The sequence below is a fragment of the Dendrobates tinctorius genome, unplaced genomic scaffold, assembly GCF_039654945.1.
Source record: "Dendrobates tinctorius isolate UK_male_01 unplaced genomic scaffold, ASM3965494v1 ptg000128l, whole genome shotgun sequence".
Classification (NCBI taxonomy): domain Eukaryota; kingdom Metazoa; phylum Chordata; class Amphibia; order Anura; family Dendrobatidae; genus Dendrobates; species Dendrobates tinctorius.
Genome location: NW_027361796.1, coordinates 350615 through 375301, shown reverse-complemented (window position 1 = coordinate 375301; position 24687 = coordinate 350615). Strand labels below are relative to the sequence as shown.

General features: G+C 42.0%; 1 protein-coding gene across 4 annotated transcripts in view; it reads right to left on the bottom strand.

Annotated features, from left to right (window-relative positions):
- Window positions 1-15782: 15782 nt before the first annotated feature.
- The window catches only part of SMARCA2 (SWI/SNF related BAF chromatin remodeling complex subunit ATPase 2), a 356753-nt gene continuing 347848 nt past the window's right edge, over window positions 15783-24687 (bottom strand). For all 4 annotated transcript variants that reach the window (XM_073542600.1, XM_073542602.1, XM_073542601.1 and 1 more), the window contains 2 exons: window positions 17425-17561; window positions 15783-16815 (listed from right to left, as the gene is read on the bottom strand). In XM_073542600.1, coding sequence (XP_073398701.1) covers window positions 16780-16815; window positions 17425-17561 — 173 coding nt within the window. In that variant the 3' untranslated portion in view covers window positions 15783-16779. The remainder of the gene's footprint in view (window positions 16816-17424; window positions 17562-24687) is intronic.

Genomic DNA, 24687 nt, shown 5'->3' with positions numbered 1-24687 from the left:
AAAGCAAGTCTTTCATATACTGCCTAATTTGCAAGTTTTCCCACCTACAGAGACTGGAGATGTCTAATTTTTAATCATAGGTACAATTCAACTGTGAAACAGAATCTAAAAAAAATCCAGAAACATCACATTATGATTTTTGCACAATTTGCATTTTAATTGCATGAAATAAGTATTTGATAAAATAGAAAAACAGAACTTAATATTTGGTACAGAAACATTTGTTTGCAATTACAGAGGTCAGACATGTCCTGTAGTTCTTGACAAAGTTTGCACACACTGTAGCAGGTTATTTAGCCCACTCCTCCTTGCAGATCTTCTAGGTTTGGGGGTTTTCACTGGGCAACATTAAGTTTCAGCTCCCTCCAAAGATTTTCTATTGGGTTCAGGTCTGGAGACTGGCAAGACCACTCCAGAACCTTGAAATTCTTCTTACAGAGCCACTCCCTAGTTGCCTTGGCTGTGTGTTTCGGGTCATTGTAAAGCTGGAAGACCCAGGCAGGACCCATCTTCAATGCTCTGACAGAGGGAAGGCGGTTGTTGCCAAAATCTTGTGATAGATGACCCCATCTCGCTCCCTTCAGTACCATGCAGTTGTCCTTTCCCCTTTGCAGAAAAGCACACCTAGAATGAGATTTTCCCCACTATGACTCAAGGTTGAGATGGGGTTCTTGGGGTTGTGCTACTCTTTCTTCCTCCAAACACAGCGAGTGGAGTTGATACCAAAAAGTTCTATTTTGATCTCATCTGATCACATGACCTATTCCAATGCGTTCTCTGGATCATCCAGATGGTCATTGCTGAACTTCAAACAGGCCTGTACATGGGCAGGCGTGAGCAGGGTGACCTTGAGTGCCCTGCAGGATTTTAATCCATGACGGCGCAGTGCGTTACTAACGGTAATGTTTGAGACTCTGGTCACGGCTCTCTTCAGGCCATTGATCAGGTCCTCCGGTGTAGTTCTGGGCTGATTCCTGACCTTTCTCAGAATCATCTTTACCCCACAAGGCAAGATCTTGCATGCAGCCCCAAACTGAGGAAGATTGACAGTCATCTTGTGTTTCTTCCATTTTCTAATAATTGCCTCAACAGTTGCCTTCTCACCAAGCTGCTTGTCTATTGTCCAGTAGCCCATCCCAGCCTTGTGCAGATCTATAATTTTGTCCCCGGTTTCCTTAGACAGCGCTTTTGTTATAGCCATGGTGGAGAGGTTGGAGTGTGATTGAGTGTGGACTGGTGTTTTTTTTTATAAAAGTAACGAGTTCAAACAGGTGCAATTAATACAGGTAATGAGTGCAGAAAAACTGGTGTGCAAGAGTCAGAATTCTTGCTGGTTGTTAGGTGGTCAAGTACTTTGTTAATGCAATTAAAATTATTTAAAAAAAATCATACGATTTTCTGTTTTTTATTTTTAGATTCTCACAGTTGAAGTGTACCTACCCACTGTATGTATGTACTGTATATATTTTATACACATCCAGATATATAATCACACTAGCTGAAGAGCCCGGCACTGCCTGGGCATAGTAACTAACTGTGGTTAGTTATAGCAAATTATAATTATCCTCCATCCCATAGTTCCGTGCCCATGTACCCATCATACATATTCACGATCCCATAGGCCCGTGCCCATATACCCATTATACATATCCTCCATCCCAGTTGAGTGCCCATACACCCATCACACATCCACCATTCCATAGTCCCATGCCCATTACCCATCACACATCCTCCATCCCATAGTCCCATGCCCATATACCCATCGTACATATTCGCCATCCCATAGTCGAGTGCCCATATACCCATCACACATCCTTCATCTCTTAGTCCCATGCCCATATACTCATCACACATATCCTCCATCCCATAGTCCCATGCCCATATACCCGTCATACATATCCTCCATCCCATAGTCCAGTGCCCATATACCCATCACACATCCTCCATCCCATAGTCCCGTGCCCATATACCCGTCATACATATCCTCCATCCCATAGTCAACCATTATGACATCATGAGCGGCGGGGCTTGCAACCTATGACATCAGCGTCACCATGGCAACCATTATGACATCATGAGGGGCGTGGCTTGATACACACGTTTTCCACATGTAGATAGGGGCAAAATTGTTTGGTGAATTGGAACGCACAGGGTTAAAATTTCACCTCACAACATAGCCTAGGACGCTCTCGGGGTCCAGACGTGTGATGTGCCAAATTTTGTGGCTGTAGCTGCAATGGTGCGGATGCCAATCCGGGACATACACCCACATTGAGCTTTATATATTAGATAAGTGGAAAATGGGGTTTCCACAGAACAGCAGAATTAAGTGTTTGTACATTCACTTTATAGAACCAAGGAATATGTGAGAAGCAGGGCTGCAAGTATGGTGACCTCAGAACTCTGCTAATTGAAGGGAGTCTGATGTTGAATCCCAAATGCTCACACAGTGAAAACTTATCCTAGAGATTGGCAAGGTTATTGATAAAATTAAAGATTTTTTTTCTTCTAAGGCCACGTTCAAACAGTGTGGATTCTCCAGCGGATCCGCCGCAGATCCGCAAGTCATGTACAGTACAATATTAGGCAGTGGAAACTAAAAACTGCAGTGCACATGCTGCCGGAAAAATCCACGCGGATTAGCTGCTGGTTTATTTCCGCAGCATGTCAATCCTTTGGGCGGATCTGCAGCATTTGTGCACCCATTGACTTGCATTGATCCACAGCTAAACCGCAGGTCTCAAAAAGATCTGCGGCTTTGCTGCGGATGAAACGCTGCAGATCGGGAGGGGGGAAGAGTGTGGGCGGTGACTGGGTGTGTATGTTTGTGTGGGCTGTGTGTGCGGGGCTCATCGGGCTGTCGGGGGGGTCTTGCAGGGGGCTGTCCGTGGGTCATCGGTCTGTCCTGCGGGTGTGTGTGTATATGTATGTATGCAGGCATTGTCCGATGGGACTGCAAGTCCCATGGGGCCATGCCTGCTACCCTGACAGTGAGTGACAGATTAGCCAATGATGGGACAGTAGTAGTCCCATCATCCGGCTGTGCTGAATGTAAAAAAAAAGAAAAAAAAAAAAAAAGAACATACAACTTATAACATACAACATACAGAACACACAAACAACATATAACATACAGAACACATAACATCCAGAAAATACAACATATAACAAAGAGCATACATATAACATCCAGAACATACAACATATAACATCCAGAACATACAACAAAGAACACACATATAATATACATACAACAAACAGAACATACAACATAACATCCAGAACATACAACATATAACATCCAAAACATAAACCGTATAACATCCAGAACATACAACATATAACATGCGGAACATACATATAACATGCAACACATAACAGAGTACGTACTCTCCGCACACACCTAATTCCCCGAAGCCATCGATCACCTGTAATAAAAGTAAAATAATAAACCAACTTATATTTACAATTCTGCCATAGTCCAATTAATATCGAGGGTCCCACGACGATCTCCCGTGGAGAACAGCCGCATCAGCTGATGCGACTGCTCTCCAGGGGCTCCAGCATTGAAATGACAGGAGGTAATCCTCCGCTGTGTATACCTCCGCCAAGAGGTCCCGTAACCCTAACCCTCACGCAGCAGTGCTGTAAAGTGAGACTCTGAGCTCCGGTAACCTCAGTTATGGACCTGCAGGAGGCATTGTCTCCTGTCAGTTTATCACTGGGAGGCCTCATGGAGCAGTGATATCATCTGATGTCACTGTTCTATAGGGGAGATCGTCGTGGGACACACTATTAATTGGACTTTGTCGGACAGGGAGTATACTGTTGGTTTATTATTTTTCGTTTTTTCTAGGAGATGAGGGCGTCGCTTGGATCTGGGCGTACATTAAAAATATGAAAACCGTGTTGTGTTTTATTTTATTAAAAGACTGTTTAACCCTTTCAAAAGATTAATAATGGCTCAGTGTCTTATTGACGCCTCTCCATTATTAACCGGGCTTATTGTCACCTTCCAAAAGCAAGGTGACATTAACCCCTTATATTACCCCATATAACACCACTACACGTGAGTGGTAAGAGAGGGCCTAAGTGCCAGAATGGGCTGCGGGCTGGTATTTGTAGCCAGGAGGGGCCAATATCCATGGCCTCTTCCTAGGCTATGAATATCAGCGCGAAGCTGTCTGCGTAGCCTTTCTGGCTATAAAATATAGGGGGACCCCACATCATTTTTTTTTTTGGGGGGGCCCCTATTTTAATAGCTAGTAAAGGCTATGCAGACAGCTGCGGGCTGATATTCATAGCCTGGGAAGGAGCCATGGGTATTACCCCCTTCCCAGGCTAGAAATATTGGCCCCCGCTCGTCGGCTCTCCCCCTCTGGCGAAATTTGTGTGGGAACCCACATTATTTTTTTGTAATATATATGGCTATATACAGTGCCTTGCGAAAGTATTCGGCCCCGTGGAACTTTTCAACCTTTTCCCACATATCATGCTTCATACATAAAGATATCAAATGTAAATTTTTGGTGAAGAATCAACAACAAGCGGGACACAATTGTGAAGTTGAACGAAATTTATTGGTTATTTTAAATTTTTGTGGAAATTCAAAAACTGAAAAGTGGGGCATGCAATATTATTCGGCCCCTTTAATTTAATACTTTGTGGCACCACCTTTTTTTTCGATTACAGCTGCAAGTCACTTGGGGCATGTCTCTATCAGTTTTGTACATCGAGAAACTGAAATTCTTGCCGATTCTTCCTTGGCAAACAGCTCGAGCTCAGTGAGGTTTGATGGAGATCGTTTGTGAACAGCAGTTTTCAGCTCTTTCCACAGATTCTCGATTGGATTAATATACAGTGCCTATAAGTAGTATTCAACCCCCTGCAGATTTAGCAGGTTTACACATTCGGAATTAACTTGGCATTGTGACATTTGGACTGTAGATCAGCCTGGAAGTGTGAAATGCACTGCAGCAAAAAAGGATGTTATTTCTTTGTTTAATTTTTTTTAAAATTGTGAAAAGTTTATTCAGAGGGTCATTTATTATTCAACCCCTCAAACCACCAGAATTCTGTTTGGTTCCCCTAAAGTATTAAGAAGTATTTCAGGCACAAAGAACAATGAGCTTCACATGTTTGGATTAATTATCTCTTTTTCCAGCCTTTTCTGACTATTTAAGACCCTCCCCAAACTTGTGAACAGCACTCATACATGGTCAACATGGGAAAGACAAAGGAGCATTCCAAGGCCACCAGAGACAAGATCGTGGAGGGTCACAAGGCTGGCAAGGGGTACAAAACCCTTTCCAAGGAGTTGGGCCTACCTGTCTCCACTGTTGGGAGCATCATCCGGAAGTGGAAGGCTTATGGAACTACTGTTAGCCTTCCACGGCCTGGACAGCCTTTGAAAATTTCCTCCCGTGCCGAGGCCAGGCTTGTCCGAAGAGTCAAGGCTAACCTAAGGACAACACGGAAGGAGCTCTGGGAAGATCTCATGGCAGTGGGGACATTGGTTTCAGTCAATACCATAAGTAACGTACTCCACCGCAATGGTCTCCGTTCCAGACGAGCCCGTAAGGTACCTTTACTTTCAAAGCATCATGTCAAGGCTCGTCTACAGTTTGCTCATGATCAATTGGAGGACTCTGAGACAGACTGGTTCAAGGTTCTCTGGTCTGATGAGACCAAGATCGAGATCTTTGGTGCCAACCACACACGTGACGTTTGGAGACTGGATGGCACTGCATACGACCCCAAGAATACCATCCCTACAGTCAAGCATGGTGGTGGCAGCATCATGCTGTGGGGCTGTTTCTCAGCCAAGGGGCCTGGCCATCTGGTCCGCATCCATGGGAAGATGGATAGCACGGCCTACCTGGAGATTTTGGCCAAGAACCTCCACTCCTCCATCAAGGATCTTAAGATGGGTCGTCATTTCATCTTCCAACAAGACAACGACCCAAAGCACACAGCCAACAAAACCAAGGCCTGGTTCAAGAGGCAAAAAATCAAGGTGTTGGAGTGGCCTAGTCAGTCTCCTGACCTTAACCCAATTGAAAACTTGTGGAAGGAGCTCAAGATTAAAGTCCACATGAGACACCCAAAGAACCTAGATAACTTGGAGAAGATCTGCATGGAGGAGTGGGCCAAGATAACTCCAGAGACCTGTGCCGGCCTGATCAGGTCTTATAAAAGATGATTATTAGCTGTAATTGCAAACAAGGGTTATTCCACAAAATATTAAACCTAGGGGTTGAATAATAATTGACCCACACTTTTATGTTTAAAATTTATTAAAATGTAACTGAGCAACATAGCTTTTTGGTATGTAAGATTTATGCATCTGTCAATAAATCCTGCTCTTGTGTGAAGTTTGAAGGCCCTAACTTATTTGCATCTTATCAAACCTGCTAAATCTGCAGGGGGTTGAATACTACTTGTAGGCACTGTATGTGACATTTTCTTTTCAGAATTACAAACTTTTTAATTGATGAAAATACATTAGATATAATACATATAATGCTGGCAAAGTGAAAAGTTTTAAAAAAAGCAAACTTCTTGTTCAGCAGGGGAATACTGCCAGGATGGACTGTCCCATGCCCATTAATAGATGCAACTGGGACATCATTGCTGAAATGGTTATCTGGGAAACCAACAAAAATATTAAGAGAAACACCCCTCTTGATAAAATTCACAGCATCGTGGGATGCCTTTAGGACCAGAATTAAAATCTAAAGTATGCAAGGAGCAGGTGTAGACATGAGACACTTTTTGATCCATTTTCTAGCTTTGAACTTAAATTTGTTACCAAAAGTGGCAACAGGAAAATTCGTGGCTAAAATTAAAGGGGGTGCGGAGCTGGACAATTTAGATAACGAATATGGATACCTGCCAAGCTCGTGCACGAGAAACGGGTTTCCTGCACCCCGCAGTGGCCCCGCTACAGGACAGGTGGCTCAAGACCTTCTACTCTTCAACCTAAAGATATTTGTAGATGTGACATCAACAGTTCTGTTCACCACCTGATGTGGAAGCAAGATGGTACATGACTACCCCTTTAAGACCCAATATCACAAAATTGGTACAGCCAGAATAAAAAAATATGCGTTTTTGCATGCGTTTCTACTTGCGCACAAAGACGCAAATGTGAAACTAGCCTTAGCTATACACGTGGTAAAAATTGTTGTTACCCATCGTTAAATGACACATCGTTTAAACATTCTCTGGAAGCGTGGTTGAAAAGCAATGTCTGACTTTCATGTGTTCATTTTCATAGATTTTTGATTTATTACTTTTGTCAGATTCAAGTTATTTCTGTCACCATTGTGTTTTTCTGTCATTAAACGAGGGTTACCAACAATTTTGACCATATGTAGCAAGGAGCATCCAAATTCACACTCCTTACCTAAGAAACTGGCCACCTCAGATGAACAGCAGCAGTATCTTATAACCTAAGCAACAGTATGCTACAGAACTAAAAACTACACCATTTTTAAAACCAGAAGATTTTTAACAATAAAAAGATGCCTGTTTTCACAAGCACTTAGAAATTTTAACCATTGATAATACTGAGAATACCCCTTTACACTTTGTGTCCTACTGCAAGCAAAGAGAGATGTTTCAATATTTCCAGCCAGTCGTCTTAGGGCTCCTTTAAAAAAATCAGCAATTTTTTTGTATGCAAAAAATGCCCGATTTTCATCAGTGTTTGGTCAGTATGTCAGTTTTTACCATCAGAATGTCATCAGCTTCCCCCAAGACATTGAAAAGATATATATTTCAGCAATAAGGTACAAATTGGATCAATGGAAAGATAGATTATTGACTCAATCACTGCTCATAAAGCATTTGGCAGTACAGTTAGGTCCATATATATTTGGACAGAGACAACATTTTTCTAATTTTGGTTCTAGATATTACCACAATGAATTTTAAACAAAACAATTCAGATGCAGTTGAAGTTCAGACTTTCAGATTTCATTTGAGGGTATCCACATTAAAATTGGATGAAGGGTTTAGGAGTTTCAGCTCCTTAATGTGCCATCCTGTTTTTATAGGGACCAATAGTAATTGGACAGATTAAATAATTGTAAGTAAAATGTTCATTTCTAGTACTTGGTTGAAAACCCTTTGTTGGCAACGACTGCCTGAAGTCTTGAACTCATGGACATCACCAGACACTGTTTTCTCCTTTTTGATGCTCTGCCAGGCCTTCACTGCGGTGGTTTTCAGTTGCGGTTTGTTTGTGGGCCTTTCTGTTTGAAGTTTAGTATTTAACAAGTGAAATGCATGCTCAATTGGGTTGAGATCAGGTGACTGACTTGGCCATTCAAGAATATTCCACTTCTTTGCTTTAATAAACTCCTGGGTTGCTTTGGCTTTATGTTTTGGGTCATTGTCCTTCTGTAGTATGAAACGACGACCAGTTTGGCTGCATTTGGCTGGATCTGAGCACACAGTATGGCTCAGAACTCATTCGGCTGCTTCTGTTTTGTGTCACATCATCAATTAACACTAGTGACCCAGTGCCACTGGCAGCCATGCATGCCCAAGCTATCACACTGCCTCCGCCGTGTTTTACAGCTGATGTGGTATGCTTTAGATCATGAGCTGTACCACGCCTTCGCCATACTTTTCTCTTTCCATCATTCTGGTAGAGGTTGATCTTGGTTTTATCTGTCCAAAGAATGTTCTTCCAGAACTGTGCTGGCTTTTTTAGATGTTTTTTAGTAAAGTCCAGTCTAGCCTTTTTATTCTTGATGCTTATGAGTGGCTTGCACCATGCAGTGAACCCTCTGTATTTACTTTCATGCAGTCTTCTCTTTATGGTAGATTTGGATATTGATACGCCTACCTCCTGGAGAGTGTTGTTCACTTGGTTGGGTGTTGTGAAGGGGTTTCTCTTCACCATGGAGACTATTCTGCAATCACCCACCACTGTTGTATTCCATGGGTGCCCAGGTCTTTTTGCATTGATGAGTTCACCAGTGCTTCCTTTCTTTCTCAGGATGTACCAAACTGTAGATTTTGCCACTCCTAATGTTGTAGCAATTTCTCAGATGGTTTTTTTCAGCTTAAGGATGGTTTGTTTCACCTGCATGGAGAGCTCCTTTGACCGCATGTTTTATTCACAGCAAAACCTTCCAAATGCAAGCACCACACCTCAAGTCAACTCCATGCCTTTTATCTGCTTAATTGAGAATGACATAACGAAGGGATTGCCCACACCTGTCCATGAAATAGCCTTGGAGGCAATTGTCCAATTACTTTTGGTCCCTTTAAAGACAGGGTGGCACATGTTAAGGAGCTGAAACGCCTAAACCCTTCATCCAATTTTAATGTGGATACCCTCAAATGAAAGCTGAAAGTCTGAACTTCATCTGCATCTGAATTGTTTTGTTTAAAATTCATTGTGGTAATGTCTAGAAACAAAATTAGAAAAATGTTGTCTCTGTCCAAATATATATGGACCTAACTGTATATCACAAGGACCACAAAGTTATTTCAATTAAAAAGCCTTTATTCTTACATGTGGCAATAAGTAGTATAATTATTACTATTAAAAACAAGAGCCTGTGCTGTAATAATAAAATAAAAACAATATAATTTAAATACATATTATATACATCTGGTCAAAAGGTCTTCGTCAGGGGTCTTTGTTTCACTAAGCACTTTATTTATGCACTATGACACCTTGTAGTGCTTTGTTGAATGACACTTTAATTATTGTGGGATTTGTGTGTGTTTCCACAACACATATACCCGCGTATAAACCGAGAGTTTCAGCCTATTTTTTGGGCTGAAAGTCCCCCTCTCGGCTTATACGCGAGTCATATATGCCAGGGGTCGGCGGGGAGCGGAGGTGTCAGATCATACATAACCCCCCGGCGTGTCTCTGCAGCTCCCCCGCTTCTCCCAGATCTCCTTCCTTCAGCAGTCACGTGGTACCGCTCATTAAAGTCATGAATATGCGCATTTTCATGACTTTAATGAGCAGTACCACATGACCACTGAAGGAATAGCTGCTGGAGACCGAGACCGTGGGAGAAGCGGGGCTGCAGAGACTGCGCCAGGAGGGGGTTAAGTATATGCGATATTCACCTGTCTCCGGTCCACTGCTGCGCGCCACTCTGTCCTCTGACTGTGATGTTCAGGTCAGAGGGCGCGATGACGTAGTTAGTGCGGTGGACCGGGGACAGGTGAATATCGCAGGTGCCAAGGCCCTGAGCCAGCGGTGACACCGGGACCTGTCCCCCCATAGCGCACCGGTGTCCTTGCCTGCTCAGGGCACCGGCACCTGGCCCCCAGCGACAAGAAGTGAGTATGTCTTTTTTTCTATTTGCAGCAGCATATGGGGGAGCATATGGGGCATAATCTATGGAGCATCTTATGGGGCATAATCTATCCAGCAGCATATGGGGCATCTTATGGGGCATAATCTATAGAGCAGCATTTGGGGCATAATCTATGGAGCATCTTATGGGGCATAATCTATGGAGCATCTTATGGGGCCATAACATTTACGGAGCAGCATATGGTGCATATTATTCTATGGAGCATCTTATGGGGCCATTATTAACCTTTGTGCAGCATTATATGGGGTGTATTTTGTATGGAGCATCTTATGGGGCCCATCATGAACTGTATGGAGCATTATATGGGGCTCCTGATTCCATATGGATATTCAAAAACATTTAACATACTGCTGTCTCAATTAATTTTACTTTTATTTATTATACTATTTTTCAAAAGTATAATCATTCAGTTTTTCACATTTTTTTATATACCAATTTTTTCACACATTTTTATTTATCAATTTCTATTTATGTATAGATACCTTGTATGGTGTTGTGTACTATTTTTTATGTATCTATTTTTTCTTTTGGACCACATACTTGGATCCATTATATATTGAAAAATATTCAGAATTGAGAGTCCTCAGTGGTTGATACCTTTAAGGCTGTGTGCACACGATGCGCTTTGTTAAGCGTTTCCGCAGCGTTTGAGCCGGCTCAGACGCTGCAGAAATGCTTAAAAGATGCATCAAATTAATTAGCATGCGTTTTTGGCTTTTTGTGCCAATGCATGCGTTTTTAACCACTCAGGAATTGCTTAGCGGCTAAAAACGCAGCATGCTCATTAATTCCCGCATTGCTGAGCGTTTTTAGCCATCCCCAATGATCCCAGAAATCGCGTGTCAAAAAACGCATCAAAAATCGCGCAAAACAACGCGCGGAAAAAGACGCGCGGTTTCTGGGAAAGGGGATCCTTTTCCTGAGCGTTTAAAAACGCTAGCGTGGGCACATAGCCTTAATGGCTAACTGAAAAGATGGTAACACATTGCAAGTGTTCGAGACTACTCCGGTCTCTTCATCAGGCATTGACTAATACAATGCCTGAAGAGACCCGAGTTGTCTCGAAAGCTTGTAATGTGTTACCATCTTTTCAGTTAGCCATTAAAAAGGTATCAACCACTGAGGACTCTCAATTCTAAATATTTTTCTATCTACTGGCTAACACGGTACAAAGATATATCTTTCCTATATTATGTATTGAGCATTTCATACCTTTTGACCAATCAGATGTATATATGTATTATATTGTTTTTATTTTATTATTCCAGCACAGGCACTTGTTTTTAATAGTAATAATTATACTACTTATTGCCACATGTAATAAAGGCTTTTTAATTGCAATAACTTTGTGGTCATTGTGATATATATTTTCTTGTTGGGATAATTTTTAATATATATACAGTGTATATATAACTTTTATATACTGGTTTGGGTCCTTGTTTTTCTATGGGATATTTCCCAGCATATCTTGCAGATCCGGTTTGGGTCCTTGTTTTTCTACAGGATATTTCCAAGCATGTCTTGCAGATGACATGCTGGGAGTTATAGTTCATCACAGGAGTGGCAGAGTGCATTTTTAGGTGTTGTGGTATTAATGCTTACTTGTGCAGGTTCCGAAGCCAGCCACGCTGTGGTGAAGTAATGAAGAGCTGCAGCATGACATCACCGCAGAGCCCTATTGCCTCTCCACAGGTCATGTAAGAAGCTTGCAGATTCTAGTATATGTCTTCAGGACCTGTGATGACATCATGACGAGGGAGGGCTTTGTGCGGTCATGTGATGCTCCGGCCCGCCCTCTTCATGACCTCACACAGGTCCTATGAAGCGTTCAGTCACCATCACCACAGCCCGGGCTGTGCTATCAGGTATGCGACATCCCTCCCTCCTGTTGCACCGGACATGATCTCCCCAGCCGCTGCAGGAATCCTGGCACTGGGGAAACCATGTGGGTCTGCTGTTTAAGTGAAGGAATATTCATTTGCTGTTCCCCGCTCACTGCTCAGTGCTGACAGGTGGGCGGGGAGGCGGTTAATGAATATTCAATTCATTTTAATCATCGGGATCACTGGTTTCCCCAGCACTGGATTCCTGCAGTGGGGACATTTTCCTGCCTCCTGTGAGTGCGATCCCACTCAGCTGCTGCCCTCCTCCCCACGTTACATTTGGACCATAAGACGCACCCACACTTTCCTCCCAAATATGGAAGAAAAAAAAAAAGTGTTTCTTATGGTCCGAAAAATACGGTACATTTGAAGCACAGTGCAAAGTTCAGAAGGGAGTTTGGAGTATGCTGGAATGGTTTGAGGGTGCCATGTCACATTGGCAAAGCCCCTGAGATGCCAGAACAGCAGAATCCCCCTTAAGAGACCCCATTTTACAAACTACACCTTTTAATGAATTCATCTAGGGGACAGTGATCATATTGACACAACAGGTGTGTCACAGAATTTTATACCATTGAGTGGTGAAGAAAAATTAAATTTTTACCACAAAAATGTTGTTTTAGCCCCTGATTTTACATTTGCACACGGAAAAATGGGTAATCATAGCACTAAAATGCATCACACAATTTTTTTTTTGAACATAGCAATACCACATATGTGGCTGTACAGTATTACAGGAAGGATTGCCATTTAACTTTTAGATAATTATTGTAGAATAGTTTGCGACCTCCATAATCAGAGCCCATAACTTCCAGAAGAGCAGAATTCCCCCTCAAGTGATCCCATTTTGCAAATTGCACATCACTCGGAATTTATCTACAGGTGTAGTGACGATTTTGATTTTCTGGGAGTTTTCCACAAAGTAGCAGCAGTTTCTGAGTGATGTCTTGAAAATTTGCCATTGCAGTACCCATACTGTAGTGCCCAGTACATTGTGCACAGCTCGTGCTTCTGGCGACACGCACCCCATAAATTAAGTGGGCCCTCATTGCTACAGAAATGCCAAACATGTGAATGGTAAATGTGGTTTAGACACACTGTGTGGCTCAGAAAGGAAGGAGGCATTTGGATTTGGGAGCATGCAATTCGCTGGATTTCTTTGGGGGGGTGAGGAGCCATAGCGCTTTTTCAGAGCCTTTAGCTACCTGTAAAGTGGAAGACATACTTTTTTTGTGGATTGAATTGAAGCTTTTATTGGGAACATTTTACATAGCATTATGGATCATATTTATCATACGCTCTACACTGAGCACCTATATAGGGGTTTCCATCTAAATCTCCAAATGACGTGATTCAGATGAAACCCCTGGCTCATCCATTCACTATGAGAAATCAGTTACTGTGGACTCTGTCTGGTCTCTGTTCAGTAGTGTCCTTCCTTTCAGAGTTGCACAAAACTAGGGCAAACACTGTTTTATGCATGCCTAAAAAGACAAGACACCGTTGAATCGTAGGAAAGACAGAGTCCAAATTATTAGGAATTTACTACCGGGGGTTCTGTCTGAATCACATATTTCAGAGATTTACACGGAAACTCCGATGCAAGCGCTCAGCGTAATATAAATGTGAGCCGAGGCTTACTGCGATCTTTGAGAGGCAGAATGAACAAATCAACATCTGGTTGAGAATTGCTTTTGTTTTTTTAAGTCGTTCCTTGTTTGGTATAATGATTAGATGATTATTCTTCAGGTCAGTACAATTACAGAGATACTAGATTTATATTTTTTCTGTTTTAGCGCTTTTACGCAAACCATCTTGTAGAAAAAAAAAATTGTTTTTGAATCGCTATATTCTGAGAGCGATAGCAATTGTTATTCCTCAGGTGATGGAGCTGTATGTTGGCGTGTTTTTATGCAGGACCAGATCACATTTTTAGCTATATCATTTTTATTTCCATTTCACTTTTTGATGGCGTTTTATTCCACTTTGTTCAGCGGTATGATGAAGCAGCATAGCTTTTTGACACTTTTTTTTTTACTTAGTACCTCTATGGGGACTTTAACTTTCATTACTCTGATTGCTCGTATAATGCATTGCAATGCACCAACAATGCATTATACTGGCCAATATTACACTGACAGAAGCCTCTAAGACCATGCTCCTGGCGTGGTGTAAGCAAGCAATCATCGCTGGCAGACCCGGAGGTTGTCATGACAATAATCGAGCCGAAGCGATGACATAATGGGGGCGACGATCGGATGGGAGCCCCCCTCCCTCTCCTAGCATCCCAAATGCTGCGATAGATATTGATCACGGCATTTAGGGAGTTAAACAGCAGGAGGTGGTACAGGCACCGCTACTGTCTGTGTTAGCCAGGGCTCTGTTATTATGTAATCTGAGCTCTCGGTGGTGATCGCACAGGCACTGCGCAGTGCATGATTGCCATGATGTGCCTATACGTCAAAGGTTAGTATACGTACGTCAAAGATCACGGATGGGGTTAAACATTTATTGGGCTCATGTGATGTATAAAATTACCATCAGATTTTGTGTTTCACAACAACGTTTTCTCCAAGGATGGCCAATAATGGCAAACGATTTGGACTATCTGGGATCATAATTACTTTATTGCCATTCGCTAATGGTAGTTACTTTATGTGCCCAAATACCTGAAAATAGCCAAAATGAACAAAGGTTAAAGGGAATCTGTCACCCCATTTTTTGACTGCTGCCGGCACCGCCATCAGGGGCTTTATCTACAGCATTCTGTAATGCTGTAGATAAGCCCCCAATGGAGCCTGAAAGATAAGAAAAAGGAGTTATATTATACTCAACCAGGGCCGGGCTGGTTTTGGTCCGATGGGTGTAGCGGTGCGGTGCCTCCTATCTTCTAACGGTGACATCCTCTTCTTTGCTTCCCATCGTGGCTCCGGGTCAGGCGCACTCTGCTCTGCCCTGTTGAGAGCAGAGCACAGTACTGCAGTGCGTAGGCGCCGGACCAGGTCAGAGAGGTCCGGCGCCTGCGCACTGCAGTACTTTACTCTGCCCTCAACAAGACAGGTAAAGTACGCCTGCGCCGGAGCCACGACTGGAAACAAAGAGGAGGACGTCATCGCTAGAAGGTGGGAGGCGCCGAACCGCGACACCCATCGGACCAAGACCGGACCCCCCCCCCCCGGTGGGTATAATATAATTCGTTTTTCTTATCTTTCAGGTTACATCGGCGGCTTATCTACAGCATTACAGAATGCTGTAGATAAGCTCCTGATGGCAGGGCCGGCAGCTGATTGTCCAAAAATGGGGTGACAGAGTCCCTTTAATACCAGAGATCTTGTTAAGCACTGTATGTTGTATTTGTAGCCATTTAGTGTTTGGTGGCAAACATCCTGACTAACTTCCCAGGAAGAAATTGAAGACAATGACAATATCCTCATTAATGTAGATCCTTGATGTCTTGCTCATTAACCTGTGTGGGAGTCTGAATAATTAAACATTGAATGTGAAGCAGTTTACTGCTCATTAGAAAGTCACAATAACACTGTTTTCTCAAAATTGCTGGGATTTTATTTGCCTCAGGCTTATGAATTGCAACCAAAGACATTGTGCAAAGAAAGCAAAGATTAAGTACACTTCAAGGAAAAAAGCTGATTATCCACATTGATAAAGCTCAATTTAGAGAAAAAAAATGGCCAAGGGAAAATTAAATGTTCAATTACATTAGATATAGTTTGCAACAATTAACAAGTTAAACCAAACTTCTTCATAACAAATAGAAATTGTAATAAAAAAAGGAATTACATTAGCCATATACTTTATGTTTTCAACAACTTTGGGTTTAAACTGCTCTAATGTGAGAGGAAAATGGGCAGGGAGCGAGAAAGGGAAAAACATTGAAAAGAACTACTGCTTATTAACATCTTAAGAGCCAGTTGAGCCACAGCATGCAAAACAGTAAATTGCAGGCTCCTCCAGCACCAAAAGAGTTAACCAGTACTTGAAAGTTGCATAAATGTACCACAATTAAGATAAAAAAAAAGGAAAAACAAAAAAACAAACAACCACAGCAACAAAGAACTACTAAAAGAAAATTGCCTGACGAAAAATAAAATAACCAGTTGCTTCTATTTATTTGTCCCAGTTCTCATTGCTACAAAATATCAGCCGTTAGCTGTACCATGGTATTGCAAACCAGGCACAGAAAAACAAATTCCAAATCAAAGTCGACTCACAAAAGTTATACTATTGATCCACAGTTTTCCATCAAAAAAATGTAACTTGCTTCATACTGGAGGCCATTTGGTCACAATATGTTACAAAATCTGTGTGTGGTTGGTTTCTATATATATATATATTTATATATATTTTTTTTTTTTACACGATGAGATCATGTATGCCTGCCACTAGTCTACAGTCACCTCTAGATGATGAATACAGAAACATTCCCATTGTGTATTTTTCCTTTTTTAGAAAAACATGAAATTATATGAGTTGAAGATAGAAAATGAAGAATTCTGTCCATAAAACAAGAGTCATGTAGGTCACTCGTCATCGCTTCCGCTTCCCTCCGACTGATCCTAGGGGAGGGAAAGATATGGACATTAACACAAAGTGATTCTTTTACAATAATTTAATAAAACCACCAAACTTCCAAATGCAGCAGTCATGTGATAAACTTACATCACCCATGCAGCCAACCAGTAATAACAGCCAGAATGTATTCACTAAAGGGGGTTTTACACATAACGATATCGCTAGCAATATCGCTAAAACGTCACTGATTTTGTGACGCAGCAGCGATATTGCTAGCGATATCGCTATGTTTGATACTTACCTCTGACTGGCTCCCCCGCTGTCTGTCGCTGATCGCGCGAGATCGGTCGGCTCCATTTCTCGCCGGGTGCTTCCTGCTGTGACGACGAGCGGGAGGACGTCAGGATCGCTGTGTGTGAAAGGTAAGTATCGTCCGCTGCGTCGCTGCTGCATTGCTGTGAGATCTGCCTGTCTGGAAGCTCACTAGCGATCATTTAGCGATGCACCATGCGATCCTGACCGGGTCCTATCGCTGGTCGGATCGCTGGTGCATCGCTAAAGGTAAAAGGGCCTTAAGGTCGGGATTTGAAATCACAATTTTACTACTTCTGTGTGCTTACACACGCTCCAATCAATTGAACGTTCCTACTCACAATTTCATCTTGATCTTCATCGCTGTCATAGTCGCTGACTACTGGCTTGGCTTTGCCACGACTCTGGCGTTTCTTTCCCTTTCCTCGACTCTTTTCATCCTTTTTATTCAGCTTGATTTTCACCTTTACAGATTTGGCTAAAGCAGAAAGTTTAAAATTACTATACAAATTGATGACTGATAAGAGAACAATTCTGATTGTGATTCAAATGGACAGTATCAGACAAATGACTGGGAAAAAATACATTTGGGGTTAGCTATTTTATACCAGTAAAACAGTATACAAGAGCCTTATTATATTGAGTTATTATATGGTAATGTATACTTCAATCGCTTTGTAGACAAATGGCAGACAAAAATGGCAAGAGTGAAAATAAATGCCCAATTTGCATTATATTATTTAACATCATTGACTAGAGTTAAGTAACCCAGTTACAGTAATTCAGTTAACGAAGCAATCATATCCTAATATTTGAGTGGGGTTTTTCTTAAAATCTTTACCAAAAAAACAGAAAACTTTTTTCTTCTCTTTACACACTACAGTAGCTTCCCATTTCCTAGTATGTAGTCCAGAGGTGTAGCTAGGGTTTCAGCTTGGGGGGGGGGTCGGGTGAAAAATCTGAGCGTGCCCCTAATCAGGTAGTCCTGACTACAGCTATGTGGCGCACCCTAATTGTTAGTATAGGGGAAACTCACCAGGTGACCGCGCTGTGATTGAAAATATATCTACATACAAAAACGAACACTGATATTACCATATTGTGGTAGCTACCAGTCCTGCAGACCATATAGGAGATCCACAGTACAGTTATCGAGACTTACAGCTGACATTTCTTCTTATTGAGTCATACACTTTCACCATCTTTTCCATCTGGCCCAGACCAACATGACAACTTCTTCAGCCAGTACTCGTCTGCAGAGATTACAACAACTAAATATCTGACTTCTCACTCCAGGCCCATCCTGCACAAACTACTCATTCTGCTGATACCCCAATACTGAGCCGTTGCTGCCCTATGTGTCCTACAGCACCTGCTGTGGTGTCCAATAAATCCTCTTACTGACCCACATAATACTGCCACCACTGTGCCCCTTACATCGTAATAATGACTCCTTTGTGCTCTCTAGATTGCAAAGTCCCCCCACTAGAATACATTAACCCCTTCATGACCAAGCCTATTTTGACCTTAATGACCTGGTCATTTTTTGCAATTCTGACCAGTGTCCCTTTATGAGGTAATAACTCAGGAACGCTTCAACGGATCCTAGCGATTCTGAGACTGTTTTTTCGTGAAATATTGGGCTTCATGTTAGTGGTAAATTTAGGTCGATAACTTTTGCGTTTGTGAAAAAATCAGAAATTTGGCGAAAAATAGGAAAATGTTGCCATTTTCAAATTTTGAATTTTTATTCTGTTAAACCAGAGAGTTGTGTGACACAAAATAGTCACTAAATAACATTTCCCACATGTCTACTTTACATCAGCACAATTTTGGAAACAAAATATTTTTTGTTAGGAAGTTATAAGGGTTAAAAGTTGACCAGCGATTTCTCATTTTTACAATAAAATTTACAAAACCATTTTTTTTAGGGACCACCTCACATTTGAAGTCACTTTGAGGGGTCTATATGGCAGAAAATACCCAAAAGTGACACCATTTTAAAAACTGCACCCCTCAAGCTACTCAAAACTACATTCAAGAAGATTATTAACCCTTCAGGTGTTTCACAGGAACTAAAGCAACGTGCAAAGAAAAAATGGACATTTTAATTTTTCCAACAAAAATTTTCTTTTAGCATCAATTTTTTCATTTTCACATGGGTAACAGGATAAAATGGATCCTAAAATTTGTTGGTCAATTTCTCCTGAGTACACCGATACCTCATATGTGGTCATAAACTACTGCTTGGGCGCACGGCAGGGCTCAGAAGGGAAGGAGCACCATTTGACTTTTTGAATGGAAAGTATGCTGGAATATTTAGCGGTTGCCATGTCAAGTTTGGAGAGCCCCTGTGTGCCTAAATATTGGAGCTCCCCCACAAGTGACCCCATTTTGGAAACTAGACCCCCCAAGGAACTTATCTAGATGCATAGTGATTACTTTGAATCCCCAAGTACTTCACCAATTGATCTGTAAAAAAAAAAAAAAAAAAAAAAAAGTACTTTTTTTTCACAAAAAATTTCTTTTAGCCTCAGTTTTTTCATTTTCACATGGACAACAGGATAAAATGGATCCTAAAATTTGTTGGTCAATTTCTCCTGAGTACATCGATACCTCATATGTGGTCATAAACCACTGTTTGAGCGCACGGCAGGGTCCGGAAGGGAAGGAGCACCATTTGACTTTTTGAATGGAAAATATGCTCCTATCGTTATCGGACACCATGTCGCGTTTGGAGAGCCCCTGTGTACCTAAACATTGGAGCTCCCCCACAAGTGACCCCATTTTGGAAACTAGACCCCCTAAGGAACTTATCTAGATGTGTAGTGAGCACTTTGAACCCCCAAGTGCTTCACAAAAGTTTATAACACAGAGTAGTGAAAATAAAAAATTTTTATTCCTCAAAAATGATTTTTAGCACACTATTTTTAATTTTCACAAGGCTAACAGGAGAAATTGGACCACAAAAGTTGTTGTCCAGTTTGTCCTGAGTACGCTGGTACCCAATATGTGGGGGGGAACCACTGTTTGGGCACACGGCAGGGCTCAGAAGGGAAGGAGCAACATTTGACTTTTTGAAATGCAAATTACTGTACTTCTAATCGTTAGCGGACACCATGTCGTGTTTGGAGAGCCCCAGTGTGCCTAAACATTGGAGCACACCCACAAATGACCCCATTTTGGAAACTAGATCCCCTAAGGAACTTATCTAGATGCATAGTGAGCGCGTTGAACCCACAAGTGCTTCACAAAAGTTTATAACGCAGAGCCGTGAAAATAAAAAATATTTTTTTCCCTCAAACAATTATTTTTTAGTGCGCAATTTTTTATTTTCACAACGGTACCAGGATAAATTAGACCCCAAAAGTTGTTGTCCAGTTTGTTCTGAGTACGCTGGTACCCCATATGTGGGGGGGGACCACTGTTTGGGCACACGTCGGGGCTCGGAAGGGAAGTAGTGACATTTTGAGATGCTGACTTTGATGGAATGGTCTGCGGGCATCATGTTACATTTGCAGAGCCCCTGATGTACCTAAACTGTGGAACCCCCCCCACAAGTGACCCCATTTTGGAGACTAGACCCCCCAAGGAACTTATCTAGATGTGTGGTGAGCACCTTGAACCCCCAAGGGTTTCAGAGAAGTTTATAATGCCCAGGCATAATAACGCAGAGCCGTGAAAATAAAAAATATTTTTTTTCCCCCTCAAAAAAAAAAGATTTTTAGCCAGCAATTTTTTTTTCACAAGGGTAGCAGGATAACTTGGACCCCAAAAGTTGTTGTACAGTTTATCCTGAGTACGCTGGTGCCCCATATATGGGGGGGAACCATTGTTTGGGCACACGTAAGGGCTCGGAATGGAAGTAGTGACGTTTTGAAATGCAGACTTTGATGAATGGTCTGCGGTCGTCGTTACGTTTGCAGAGCCTCTGATGTGCCTAAACAATAGATACCTCCCACAAGTGACCCCATTTTGGAAACTAGACCTCCCAAGGAACTTATCTAGATGCCTGGTGAGCACTTTGAACACCCAAGTGCTTCACAGAAGTTTATAACACAGAGACGTGAAAATAAAAAAAACAAACAATTTTTTCCACAAAAATATTTTTTTAGCCCCCAATTTTTAATTTTCCCAAGGGTACCAGGAGAAATTAGACCCCCAAAGTTGTTGTGCAATTTTTCCTGAGTACGCCGATACCCCATATGTTGGGGTAAACCACTGTTTGGGCACACGTTGGGGCTTGGAAGGGAGGGAGCATCGTTTAACTTCTTGAACACAAAATTGGCTGGAATCAATGGTTGCACCATGTCGCGTTTGGAGACCCCCTGATGTGCCTAAACAGTGGAAACCCCACAATTCTAACTTCAACCCTAACCCCAACACATCCCTATCCACAGCCCTAACCCCAACACATTTCTAACCCTAATCCCAACCCTAACTTCAACACACCCCTAACCCTAATCCCAACCCTAATCATAACCCTAACCACAAGCCTAACCCTAATTCCAACCCTAACCCTAATTCCAACCCTAACCCTAATTCCAACCCTAACCCTAATTCCAACCCTAACCCTCTTTCCAACCCTAACCCTAACGGAAAAATAAAAATAAAAATAATTTCTTTATTTTATTAGTTGATCCTGCCTATGGGGGTGATAAACGAGGGGTTTATTTACTTTTCATTCTATTTTGATCACTGTGAGAGTTTATCAGTGATCAAAATGAATGAATGGAAATTGAAGCCGGCGGGGTGGGAGGAGGGGCGATTGGAAGCCGGGGGGGGGAGCGGAGGGAAGGCGGGGGGAGATGATGACAGCGGCGGCACATAGCTGCTGTCATTCAGTGGCGGGGGGCAGATCGCCCCCGTTAACGGGTGGGTGGGTTGGATCGCTGTCACAAGCCATGTCCGATGCTGCAGCAGCGTCGGACATGGCTGGATTGTAATATTTCATCAATGAAATATTACTATCGCTGATTGGCTGTTTCACTTTTAACAGCCAATCAGAGCGATCGTAGTCACTTGGGGGCGAAGTCACGCCCCCTATGGTGAAGAACAAAGCTCCCTGTATCTGCGGGTCGGGTGACCTTTCAGTGACCTAAGTCACCCGACCCGCAGGGGGGGCTTTAAAGTCATGACGCCACATAGGCTTCACTGGTCAGATTGGCACCAGTTTTCATGACGCCTATGTGGCGTCATTGGTCGTGAAGGGGTTAATACCCTGGGCTAGCGCCCTCCACATATTGTCCATAAAAAGTAATACCACATATGTAACTTTGATGCTCACAATACTCTGATTGCCCCTATAACAATAATGCTTAAGTGTCCACTTAACATTTAACCCCTTCGTGACCGGAGGTATTTTTTTTCCCGTTTTGCATTTTTGTTTTTCGCTCCCCTTCTTCCCAGAGCCATAACTTTTTTATTTTTCCGTCAATATAGCCACGTGAGGGCTTATTTTTTGCTGGACGAGTTGCACCTTTGAACGACACCATTGGTTTTACCATGTCGTGCCCTAGAAAACGGGAAAAAAAATTCCACAAGTGCGGTGAAATACCAAAAAAAAGTGCAATCCCACACTTGTTTTTTTTGTGTGGCTTTTTTTGCTAGGTTCAATAAATGCTAAAACAGACCTGAGATTATGACTCTCCAGGTCATTACGAGTTCATAGACACCAAACATGTCTAGGTTCTTTTTTTATCTAGGTGGTGAAAAAAAAAAATCCAAACTTTGCTTTAAAAAAAAAAAAAAAAAAAAAAAAAATTGCGCCATTTTCCAAGACCCGTAGCTTGTTCATTTTTCAGGATCTTCAGAATCTTGGGTTGGGTGCGGGCTTATTTTTTGCGCGTCGAGCTGACATTTTTAATGATACCATTTTGGTGCAGATGTTGTTTTGCTTGCCCGTTATGGCATTTTAATGCAATGTCATAGCGATCAAAAAACTTAATTCTTGTTTTTTCTATTTTTAAATAAACTGTCTTTATTGAACAATAAACACAAAGAGTACAAAAGTTGTACAAAAACATCAGAAAAGAGCCAACAGATTTTCAACGTACTTTGAGAACTAAACAGTGTATTATAACACTAACCAACATCCCCTCCCCTCCACTCTGGCACACATCCATATCATCAGAAAGTAACACCAATCAAGCCTAACAGCAGCTCTGCCATCAATTTGCTCTCTCATGTACCAGTCTGTAAACTGGAAGCAACCATGAATCGGCTGGCATATCGACAATGTCTGGGTATTAATAAAAGATGACCAAGTAAGGAAAAAATGAGACGACTAAGTAAGGAAAAATTGTTTAGTGTATTTCTCTTTATTCAAAATGGACTCTATCCAGTTCATCTTACCTTCTTAGCAATTAAACTTAAAGAGTATTAACCTGTGCCCATATATGTAAAATACTTTTGCGGGTAGCAGCCGCCCAAACAAATAAAATACGGCACAGCTGAACAGAAAGCCTCACCAACTGATCTTGTGGAAGAATACTGAATATGGCCCACTCCGGAGAAACAGAGATTGATACACCAAAGGTATTACTGAGATGTTCCGAGAGTGTATCCCAAACCTCCCGTATTTTTAGACAGTCCCATAAACAATGAAAAATATCCGCAGAAGAATGTAAGCATTTAGGGCAGGGAAAGTTACCTGAGGGGGACATTTTAGATTTAATCTCTGGTGAGATACAGTATATGCTCTATGGAATATCATGAGTCACGGATGTGTAGCCATCATAGGGTAACAGAGTTAATACATAATGTGGCTTTCAAGATGTCTTTTACCTGACAGTTGGTTAGTGGAGATACCCATCTCCCCAGGCCCGGTGAAGAGTCTGACCACTGTATGGAAGGTTTTAATGATTTGTATAGAAGACTCAAATAATAATTCCCCATGTAAGCTTTAATTGAGATTAAGTTTAGAGGGTGTGCTCCAACATCATCCGGTATATCCCGCAGTATCGAGCCCACATAATGTCTAATTTGGGTGATAGTAAAATTAGCTCCTCCCAGGATTGGGTATTTAAAGACAGTGTCTTACAAAGTGAGAGGACATTGATTGTCTGCTAACATGTCACAAACCAAATCAACAACCATTATTCCAAAGCACACAATAGATGGGAAGTGGCCTGCCCTATAGAAAGGAGTGCTTGCCTCTAAAAGGAAGAAACACTGAGATATGGGGGTCCAGTCCATTAATTCGTCTAGCATGACGCCATCCCAAAATTACTGACCATAGTAGGGGGGTTATCCCTAATTTCCATTGGGACCTCAGCTTGACGTAGGTGAAGCAGAGCAGGAAGTCTAAAAGGTCTACACATCGCCTCATCTATTGGGGTATTTGTAAAGCGGGTAAAGGCATAGATCCAGTCCAAGAAATGACGGAAGACAGCCGCTATACTATATAGGCGTATATTAGGGAGATTAAAGCCACCTAAGGATTTAATTTGTTGCAACTTAAAAATACTAATTCTAGATCCCCACCTTGAGCCCCAAATAAACTGACGGAAGATTTCTGTCAAAAAATTTTTGTCATCGGCTTTAGATAGTAGAACCGGCAGCGTCTGTAAGGGAAAAAGTATTTTGGCGAAATTATTAATTTT